At 38.7% G+C, this 11,957-nt stretch overlaps 1 protein-coding gene across 1 annotated transcript in view; it reads right to left on the bottom strand.

Moving 5' to 3' along the window:
* Positions 1–395: 395 nt before the first annotated feature.
* The window catches only part of LOC136033218 (uncharacterized), a 95,529-nt gene continuing 83,967 nt past the window's right edge, over positions 396–11,957 (bottom strand). The window contains exon 14 of the mRNA XM_065713928.1: positions 396–524. Within this exon, the coding sequence (XP_065570000.1) occupies positions 518–524 (7 nt within the window). The 3' untranslated portion in view covers positions 396–517. The remainder of the gene's footprint in view (positions 525–11,957) is intronic.

Raw genomic sequence — 11,957 nt, 5'->3', positions numbered from 1 at the left:
CTTACATCTTAAGTTTATTACATACAAAAAGAAGATATCCAGAAACTAATAAACATGGAAAGAGGCTTGTCTTTAAGGGGAGGGGGAGGTCAGAGGATTTTCCTAAGGGGAGTGATAAATCTAAAAGTAACATTTCTGGCTAAAAGCCCAGACTCTCTAAGAAGATCCTGCAAACCTAAGAGAGAGGTTCCTCTTGAATGATAAATATTATCATTTACAACTCTGTGAAATCGATTAAACTCGAGATACAATTACCTCTTAGCACATAGTACCAAAAAGAAGACAAAAACACATTTAAGCACAAATTTTCAATGAGTTGGAATAAGATACCAACCTGACAGAAAGAGTCTAGGAAATAAAACAAGTCAAACTGTGTCATCTAACTTCATTGTGAGTCAAATATTTATCACTTTATTTATCACTTCGGTTATTCTTTAATATTTCAAGTAACATGCACGCATAAATAGAAGGACATACTCTCTAGCTGACACCAATCTTCCGTCCATTTCTCAGAGGGCTACAACCTAAAATCATCAAGTGCAATTAATTAGATTAGAAATCTCAACAAAACTTGGTTCTCAGAAGACACGACATTTTAATTGCAACAAATGGCAACAATTCACAGAAATTAAGGTATGACAAACATGAATTTTTTAACATGTAGGGAGGGGGTAGTAATTTTGCTAACATTTCAATGTTAGCACCCAAAAACAGCCACTTCTCAATGAAAAATGACAAGAAATGCATTTTTCAAAATTTAAGGATGATTTTTTTTTGAAGGGTGGGGAGCAATACCCTCTTCCCAATTGACACCACCAATCGCAATGTAGTTTTTACACTAAGATAAAAATTAACCTAGGATGGGAGATTTGGGGGGGGGCAATGCCCCTTTAGAAAATTGACGCAGGTGGAGAAATTCAACCATCACTGCGACACTTTATTGCCTAAACTGTAAGTTTTGTATGCTATCAAAGATGATTCTGTTTCAACCGTGTCAGCGAAATTACCGACTTGAGAATTAGAAACCCACTTCTGAAAATGACAAAAAAAGTTATAATTCACAAGCTTATCTAAGGATATCAATTGATTTTTTTATGTTGACTCGCGGAGTTGAATACGAAGTAAGTAAATTTTAATAAAGAACTAATAAACCAAATTTCTGAAATACAACTTGGTACAGTACGGCTGTAGAAATACAAAACGCGGTATGTGACATAGCAGTCAAAAAAACAAGTTATATATCAATCCACGAACGCCCAGTCCATTGGTTTAATCAGTATGTACTTATCTCCTTTGGTTCTCGAGATACTTGCAATCATAGAATCCTGCAAAAACCATCTATAACCAAAATTTGAACATTTTTCCAGACCAAAAAGCGTTAAGTGCACGACTCTTCCACAGCAATGAAGACTGTCACATAAGGCCCACAACGAGGTGACCAGGAAGGCATGATAGGAGCTCGAAAGAAACATGGAGGTATATTTTCCAAAACAGTCTTTTGCTTTTCCTGAATACTTTGAAAAATGTTACTCAACGTCTTTCGTATTTCCACAGCAGAGTAGGCTATTAAGTATAAGATTTTTTGGAATACAAATCCTTATTTCTAGTAAGTTTTCTTAGGTACATTTCCAGTTTGAAGTCTTAAAATTTACTTCTTATTTCCTTTTCTTTTTACAATCAACATACAACAAATGTGTCAATGGTAATTTAATAATTGTGTAACTTTTGACACCCAATGAATATTTTCAATGCTAAAATGTACCTTGTATACAAGCAAATACTGCGTTACTTCGCAAAAAAAAAAAAAAAAAGTTTCCGATTTCTCTCTCTCTTTTTTTGAAGGTGCCTTATGTATATGGATCAAGTACCAATTAAATCTATATTAATCAAAACAATATCAGTTAAGTATCAATGTTAGTCAAAAATAGCAATCTAATTTTTTTGGTCTATAAAATATATTACACCTTATGTTTCTATTAAATTGAGGCTGCCATTTTATAATTGAATGTCATTAAAGTTTTTCAAAACTAGATATTTACTTCCCAGGGACTCTAAAACTTATTCAGCAAGTGAGTAAAATCTTGTTAAACATGCACCTTTTCGACAACTAGCGTACTTCATCATGTAAGAGCAATCGTCGGAAGTCTTCATCATTATCATCGCACAATTGTGCAAATAAACACGTATTCAGTGCACTAATTCTACACTTCCCTCCCCCCCACCGACAATTTATTCTTCAAATGTAAAATTGAGCGGCCAACTAGAAAATTAAAACAAAACAAGAGCTCATATGGCACTTGTGACGAGGCTGGAAGAGCCAAGAGCTCATATGGCATGATCTCTAGCAAAATTCTAAGAATCAATAGATTGATTTAAAAGGAAAATAAGAGGCGTAATGCCGGTCGGGATTTAAAATAAGAGCTCTGAGACACGAGGTCTTTCTAAATATCAAAATTCATTAAGATCCGATCACCCACTCGTGAGTTAAAATACCTCACTTTTTTCTAATTTTCTCTCTCCCTTCCGCCCCTTAGATGGTTGAATCGGGGAAACATATTTATCAAGTCAATTTGTGCAAGTCCTCTTCCAAGTCCTTTTCCAAGATTTCCGGTTTCCCCCTCCAACTCCCCCCAATGTCACCAGATCTGGTCGGGATTGAAAGTAAGAGCTCTAAGACATGAGTTTTTTCTAAATAACAAATTTCATAAAGATCCGGTCACCCGTTACTAAGTTAAAAATACCTCAATTTTTTCAAATTAACACCCCCCCAAACTCCCCCAAAGAGAGCGGATCCGTTCCAATTATGTCAATCACGTATCTATAGCTTGTACTTATTTTTCCTATCAAGTTTCATCCCGATCTCTCCACCCTAAGCGTTTTCCAAGATTTCCGGTTTCCGAGATTTATGTTTCCCCCTCCAGCCCCCTATGTCCCCGGATCCAGTTCGAATTGAAAATGGAGCATCTGAGACATAAAATCTTTCTATATATCAAGTTTCATGAAGATCCGATCACCCATTCGTAAGATAGAGATACCTCAATTTTCACGTTTTCTAAGATTTCCGGTTTCCCCCTCCAACTCCCTCCAATGTCACCGGATCTGGTTGGGAATATGAATAAGAGCTCTAAAGACCAAAATTCTTCAAATATCATATTTCATTAAGATCTGATCACCCGTTAGTAAGTAACAAATACCTCATTTTTTCTAATTTTTCCGAATTACTCCCCCCCCAACTCCGCCAAAGAGAGAAGATTTAGTCCCGTTATGTCAGCCAAGTATCTTGGACTTGTTATTATTCTTCCCACCAAGTTTCATCCTGATCTCTCCACTCTAAGCCTTTTCCAAGATTTTCCGGTTCCCCCACCCTAACTCCCTCCAATGATGGATCCGGTCGGGATTTAAAATAAGAGATCCGAGTTGCGAAGTCCATCTAAATATGAAATTTTTATTAAGATCCGACCACTCCTTCGTAAGTTAGAAATTCCTCAATTTTTTTTAATTTTTCAGAAATAACCCTCCCCCCCCAACTCACCCAAAGAGAGCGGATCCGTTCCGATCATGTCAATCACGTATCCAGGACTTGTGCTTATTTTTCTCACCAAGTTTCATCCCGGGCCCTTCACTCTAAGCGTTTTCCAAGATTTTAGGTTTCCCACTCTAACTCCCCCCAATATCACCGGATCCGGTCGGGATTTAAAATAAGAGCTCTGAAACACGATATCCTTCTAAATATTAAATTTCATTAAGATCCGATCACCCGTTTGTAAGTTAAAAATACCTAAGTTTTTCTTATTTTTCCGAATTAACCGTCTTCCAACTCCCCCCCCCCCACCAGATGGTCAAATCGGGGAAAATATTTGTAATTTAATCTGGTCTGGTCCCTGATACGCCTGCCAAATTTCATCATCCTAGCTTATCTGGAAGTGTCTAAACTAGCAAAACCGGGACCGACCGACATACAGACAGACCGACAGAATTTGCGATCGCTTTATGTAACTTGGTTAATACCAAGCGCCATAAAAAGAACGAAAAAGCGCATAATTGTGCATCAGCAATTATGAAGGAATGGCAGAGGGTCTTTGCTTAGGATGGGGGAAGGAGCTAAAAGAGCACATTTAAATGCCCAGATGGAGATACCAAAGACTCAACAAGCCTTCAGGTATACTATGGGTCGGGGAAGCAGAATTAATTTACCATGCTCGTCTCAATAAAGGTGCTGCAGGATGATACCTCCCTTCTTGTTCCAAAAGATTTTTTCTAACGTTTATTTATAAGCTTTATTCAACTAAACAAATTTGCTTCATATTTCATGAAATTATGTCTAATTATGTGTAAATGTTAATCAGCTAAGGAGTTGATGCCTCAAAGAGTATATTTTATGGCCAAGCATCCTAACTCAAATTAAACCTTTAGATAAGCAACTAATTAATTCTAGAAAACGGGAAAGGATGTGGAAACCGAAATCTAATCCCTCTTGAATCAGGGATTATCTGTGGTCTACGTCTTTATTATTAAAATAAGGAGAAGAAACAAACTCTAAATGAACATTTTTTTTCCGTATAGAAGGGGAATACCCCCTCGTGGTCGTAGAAACTTAGCAAGATGCTCATTCGATCAGAAACTGAGAGCTCTAGTGCAACAAATATTTTTCCTGATCAACTGAAAACTTCCAGTCGCAAGTCCCTGAGCCTAGAGGACTAATGTACGAACAAATTATTCAAACGATTGGTCACTTTGAGATTACCTCCCGCTCTGACAAAGGAGGCTAAAAAAGCACCAATTTTTTTTCGATTGACCTGAAACTTACAGCAAACTTTAGGCTAAAAGGACCCCATTGCAGAAGTAAAATATTGTTTCACCTCAAAGTGCAGATCAAAAAAGGACAAGAAAAGTGACAAAATGTTTTTCCGCCCACTTTAAATGGAAGGGGCTATTTTAGAAACTCGAGAGGATCATTCGAATGACAACTGAAAGTTCTTGTGTCCTATATAAAGGCCGAAAGGAACTGGAGGGCAATAAGCCTCCCTTTCGGTTTCTTTTCTACTATTAATGTTTCCATCCTCTATGATATCGAATCAAATTCTGAGATATCCGTTTTGTTCAAAAGCTTCAAAATCTCTAATAAGTTTGCTTTCGGGATCAATATCATCCCCAAAGCCCCAATGTTAAACTTTACCTTACCCTGCTATGATACACCAGCGCCTAGAAAGCCAAAAAAAGAATTAGAATCGAATAGAAATATAAAAATAAATACTATAAGACATTCTATACCATATTTTTCCCTATTCGGAAATCTTTCTTTTTTCATTATTTATCACACTCTCTCTGGCTGCTCATTTGGCATCTGAGGAGGGGAATTTTGTCCGGAGGAAACTGTCAGGGGACAAACAAAGTTAGCACTATTTTTTTTTCGTCTTGATTGTTATAAAGATACTTTCACATAATCTCAGCACTAGAATAAGTTCTGAGCCTAAATGTTTGCTTATCTGTCGAGTAAATCGAAGCTATTTAGATAATTTCCATACACCTAATATGACAGAACTCGAGAAGCATTGCTTAGATGAGATGAGATGCGCTAGAATGGAAGGACATTGTTAACCAAGAAATACCAACTATGAAAGGTAGACAAGTGAATTTCTTGGAATGGTATTCGTGTATAGCACAGCTTAGATACCAATACAGTTATGAAAACTCGATTTATTTTTGGGACACAGTGCACCGTAGCGATGCTAGCGGCTGGAGACAAAAAACTGGCAGTCTGAATCTAAAAGTCGGAGCAATTGACAGCTTAGATACCAAAATTGAGTTCCCGCCTATGGTGTTGAAGTACGATCTACGCGTCGGAGCGCGGGATTGGAGGAGGTGCCAAGTTCAGAGCTCTGTACCAAAAGCTTCTCAAGGGCAAGGTAGGAGTTTTCATAACTGTATTGGTATCTAAGCTGTGGTGCATAGCTAGATATTGTTGCAGTACAAAGAATATGAATACCTAAAGAATTACAGTCTCTCTTCAGTCTCTGACCTGTTAAGACATATTAAGACCTTTCAAATAAGTAAGGCTTAAACCTGTGTTGCAAGACTAAATGACGAAATCAAAACAATTTTGTCCTGAAAGCAGATTATGGGTTACTTCAAACGCAGTCAAATGTGTTAATTGCAGTTCTTAGTTCCATGCAGGGACTGAAAAGTGTGCTAGGATAGAAATCACTAGTTGGAACAACTCCTGGATGTGCCTAGATTGCTATACTAAGTCTAAGGTAAATTGTAATTCTTCTCCAGTGCTTTCTATCCCCCCATCCAGAACTTCTCGGACACTCCGTACCCCTGTTGAAAGAAGAAGGATTCTTAGCATTCTAAGTGAACTCAGCAGCCCTAAACATCTTCCAGACACTCCGCTCAGCCAGTTTCCTCTATTGACTGAAGAACCAACCGTTTCTAACAAGGCTGGCACTAGTTTGTGTGATCCTACAATTTCCCTTGTCCCTCCCCAGCGCCGAGGCTGTTCTGAAGGGAAAACAAATGCATCTTGCCAAACAATTGACTGTAGCAGTGATAAATCAGTTCAAACGGACACTGTCCCTACAACCAGATATTACCAAAATCTTGGTTTTACGCGAAAAGTTGACGGATGCATTAACTTTCATCTCCAATTTTTTGACAATTCACCAAAGCGATCTAGCAAATCAACCTGAATATAATTCAATTTTGAATGAGGTTAATAACACTTTCATCTCTAACCATAAAACAAGAGCTAAGAGCTCATATGACACTTGTGACAAGGCATGAAGATCTAAGAGCCAAGAGATCATATGGTATGAGCTCTAACAAAATTCTATGAATCAATAGAATGATTCGAAAGGAAAATAAAAGGCTTAATGCCGGTCAGGATTTAAAATAAGAGCTCTGAGTAACAATGTCCTTCTAAATATCAAAATTCATTAAGATCCGATCACCCACTCGTATGTTATACCTAATTTTTCCTCTCCCTTTAGCCCCCCAGATGGTCAAATCTGGGAAAACGACTTTGTCAATTCAGTTTGTGCAGCTCCCTGACACACCTACCAATTTTCATCGTCCTAGCACGTCCAGAAGCACCAAACTCGCCAAATCACTGAACCTCTCCCCCCAACTCCCCCAAAGAGAGCGAATCCAGTACGGTTCCGTCAATCACCTATCAAGGACATTTGCTTATTCTATTCACCAAGCTTCATCCCGATTCCTCCACTCAAAGTGTTTTCCAAGATTTCCCCCTCCAACTCCCCCCAATGTCAAAAGATCTGGTCGGGATTTGAAATAAGAGCTCTGAGACATGAATTCCTTCAAAATATAAAATTTCATTAAGATTCGATCACCTACTCGTAAGATAAAAATACCCCAATTTTCACGTTTTCCAAGAATTCCGGTTTCCCCCTCCAATCCCCCCAATGTCACAGAATCTGGTCGGAATTTAAAATTAGAGCTTTAAAGTACAAGATCCTTCTAAATATCAAATTTCATTAAGATCTTGTCACCCTTTCGTAAGTTACAAATACATCAATTTTCAAAATTACCCCCCCCCCCAACTCCCCCAAAGAGAGCAGATCCGGTCCGGTTATGTCAGTCACATATCTTAGACAGGTTTTTATTCTTCCCATCCAGTTTCATCCTGATCTCACCGCTTTAAGTATTTTCAAAGATTTCCGGAACCCCCCAACTACCCCCCCCCCAATTACACTGGATCCGGTTGAGATTTAAAATAAGAGATCCGAGTTACAAATTTTCACGTTTTCCAAGAATTCCGGTTTCCCCCCTCCAACTCCCCCCCAATGTCACAGGATCTTGTCGGAATTTAAAATAAGAGCTTTAAAGCACAAGATCCTTCTAAATTCATCAAATTTCATTGAGATCTGATCACCCGTTCGTAAGTTACAAATACTTCATTTTTCCAAATTACCCCCCCCCCCCAACACCACCAAAAAGAGCGGATCCGGTCCGATTATGTCAGTTACGTATCATAAACTTGTTTTTATTCTTCCCATCCAGTTTCATCCTGATCTCTCCGCTTTAAGTATTTTCTAAGATTCCCCCCCCCCAATGATGCTGGATCCGGTTGAGATTTAAAATAAGAGATCTGAGTTACAATTTCCTCTAAATATGAAGTTTCATGAATATCCGATGACTCCTTCGTAAGTTAAAAATACGTCATTTTTTCTAATTTTTCAGAATGACCCCCCCCCAATAGAGCGGATTCTTTCCAATTATGTAAATCACGTATCTAAGACTTCCGCTTCTTTTTCCCACCAAGTTTCATCCCGATCCCACCAAGTTTCATCCCGATCCCTCCAATCTAAGCGTTTTCCATCATTTTAGGTTCCCCCACCCCAAACTCCCCCCAATGTCACCAGATCCGGTCGCGACTTAAAATAAGAGCTTTGAGACACGATATCCTTCTAAATATCAAATTTCACTGAGATCCGATCACCCGTTCATAAGTTAAAAATACCTCTTTTTTTTTCAGAATTAACCCCCCCCCCCAACTACCCCAAAGAGAGCAGATCCGGTCCGGTTATGTCAATCATGTATTCAGGACTTGTGCTTATTTTTCCCACCAAGTTTCATCCCGATCCCTCCACTCTAAGTGTTTTCCAAGTTTTAGGTTTCCCCCTCCCAACTCCCCCCCCCAAATGTCACTAGATCCGGTCGGAATTTGAAATAGGAGCTCTGAGATATCATATCCTTCTAAATATCAAATTTCATTGAGATCCGATCACCCGTTCGTAAGTTAAAAATTCGTCATTTTTTCTAATTTTTCATAATTAACTTCCCCTCCCAACTACTCCAAAAGAGAGCGGATCCGTTCCGGTTATGTCAATCATGTATCTAGGACGTGTGCTTATTTTTCCCACCAAGTTTCATCCCGATCCCTCCACTCTAAGTGTTTTCCAAGTTTTAGCTCTCCCCCTCCCAACTCCCCTCCAATGTCACCAGATCTGGTCGGGATTTAGAGCTCTAAGACACAATATCCTTCTAAATATCAAATTTCATTGTGATCCGATCACCCATTCGTAAGTTAAAAATACCTCATTTTCTTTAATTTTTTAGAATTAGCCCCCCCCGACCACCCAAAAGAGAGCGGATCCGTTCCGGTTATGTCAATCTTGTATCTAGGACTTGTGCTTATTTTTTCCACCAAGTTTCATCCCGATCTCTCCACTCTAAGAGTTTTCCAAGATTTTAGGTTTCCCCCTCCCAACTCCCCCCAATATCACCAGATTCGGTCGGGATTTAAAATAACAGCTCTGAGACACGATATCCTTTCAAACATCAAATTTCATTAAGATCTGATCAACAGTCCGTAAGTTGAAAATACTTCAATTTTTTCCGAATTAACCGGCCCCCCACTCCCCCCCCAGATGGTCAAATCGGGAAACGACTATTTCTAATTTAATCTGGTCCGGTCCCTGATACGCCTGCTAAATTTCATCGTCCTAGCTTACCTGGAAGTGCCCAAAGTAGCAAAACCGGGACCGACAGAATTTGCGATTGCTATATGTCACTTGGTTAATACCAAGTGCCATAAAAAGTGCAATGTCCATAAACCAAATGAATATTGATGAAGGTCTTAGAGGATTAAATCCAGTGATGCCTGTCACAACAAGTGACACAAATCCGGAAATTTTCATTGAGCTCAATCCACCCTTGATACAGCCTAATTATAATGGTAACCTTGATTACCACATTACAGATGCCCAAAAACGTGTGGACATTAACAAGGTGAAGAGCCTGCATAATAGGACTATCTCTTCTGATAATAAACTAAAATGTGTTAATATAATCTTGGCAGGTTCTTGCCAATTAGGAGACAATTGTGTATTTGAACACGTTTTTTCTTCAACCAAGCTCCAGCCAAAAAGTGTTTTCGAAAATAGAGTTAAGGCAAATTACACTAAAAAAAATGAGCTCAGTGATTTTCAACCAAGTGCATCAACAAAGTTCCAGCAAAAAAGTTCAAAAAAAAAAAAAATGTGATATGCAAACATTTTAATCATAATCGTTGTAAATTTAGTAAGCAGTACAAATTTTTACATATATGTCGTAATTTTATTTCAGGTAGTTGTGGTTCCGTTAACTGCAGTTTTGACCATGTGAAGCTTTGACCAGTTTTAGCTTGTAATAACAAATATTATAGTTTTGCCCATGCACCAAAAGTAGATGATGTTAATTCTCCTCCCTTGGGCCCTGTTCCAGTGTCCCTGTCAAAAGATAAAGATTGTAAGAGCCGCTCATCTCCCTTCCGCCGTCCTTTTTTAGTGCACCCCACTCAAGCAAAAATTTCTCATCAAAGTTCATCAGGCACAGCTCAAAAACTGACAAACCCTTCCCGATCCCGAACTCCTCCCTTATCCTTTGTTGCCCCCTCCCCCTCCCCGCATACAGAAGTCCTATTTCCTCCCCCCTCACAGTATGCTGCCATATACCCTCCCTACTCTGCCACAAACCAGCAATTTCTTGACGGACATGAATCACTATTCCCAACCAGCCCCCCTTTCCCAGCACCTTACGAAACCCCACCCCCAGCCCATTCGTTTTATCCCTCGTGCCTACCCTGTCAACATGACCCAGGTCTGAGACTTTTTGCATTCAATAATTGTCTTGTAATGAATCCTAATTGTTCTCCTCGTGCTTCATCCATATCATTGCCCGACCCCCAAATCCCCAAGACAAATCCTTCTCTTACTCTAATAATTCATCTATCGATGTTGACTCTAATATCCATCCCATAAAAGTCAAATGTGCTCCCTCGGTCCCTTGTTCTGACTACATTAATCTGGCCCCCGCTAAGAATCCCACCACACCCCGTGTACCCATTTGTAATTTAAATAAAGTTAAGTGTAAAAATGGTACCTTTGCAGGTCGTTTTAAATTTCCCACGCTTTTGTTAAGCAACGCTGAAAGTCTTAATTTTGAAAAACTTAATGAATTAAGACTCCTTTCTAAAATATATAGATCAGACACAATCGCTATTACTGAAGAACACGCTCAAAATTCACACATGTTAAAAATGAATAATTTCACCCAGTTTATTAAACTCAGACCCGAAACCCATCCTCTGGGTAAGAAAGGGAGTGGAATTCTTTTCTTTGTCCGTAATGATTTTTATCCTTCAGAAATATTAGTTCCTTGTCTTACTCCCTTTGATGAAATTTCGTGGATTTGTGTTCGACCTAAGGTCTTACCACGTCCTTTCAATTTGATTGTCCTATGTTGTTTTTACTACTCTCCTGGGCAGAGAGCGGCTGAAAAAATTAATTTTACTGAAAAATTGCATGGCAGTGCTGACTATGTACTATCTAAATACCCAAATGCTGGAATTCTCCTCTTAGGTGATGCAAATGAATTAAAACTTGAGTCTACATGTAATACTTTTAGTCTAAAACAAATTGTAAAAGTCCCTGCTACCAAAGGCAAATCTACTCTTGATTTAATATGCACCAATATGTCAAATTTCTACAGACCCGTCACCGTTCTTCCCCCTCTCGGGGGTAGTTACCACTTTAGCCTACTCCTATCTCCACTAGCTACAGTTAAACTTTCCTTTACTATTACTGAAATCGTCTTTAGACCTCTAATTGACTCAGGACTCTACGATTTTGGCTCTTGGATCAATAGCAAAAATTGGTCCCCTGTGCACCAAACAAATGATGTCAACTTCAAGGCTTTGTCCCTCCAAAATTTATTGAGGAGTAATTATGAAGCCCATTTTCCGGTGAAAAAAATTAAAATATGCTCTACCGACAAACCTTACATTACTGCGACTTTTAAAAAACTAATAAGGAAAAAAATCAATTTGTTCAAGCAAGGACATATCACACAGGCTAATGATCTAAGAAAGTTCCTGAAGAGAAAATTGAGAAAGGCAGCTTCTGAGTATTACAATAGTAAGGTTAAGGATTTGTATTCTAACAAGCCCAAACAATGGT

Source organism: Artemia franciscana, chromosome 11 (assembly GCF_032884065.1).
Source record: "Artemia franciscana chromosome 11, ASM3288406v1, whole genome shotgun sequence".
Lineage (NCBI taxonomy): Eukaryota > Metazoa > Arthropoda > Branchiopoda > Anostraca > Artemiidae > Artemia > Artemia franciscana.
This window is presented reverse-complemented; position numbering and strand designations above follow the sequence as displayed.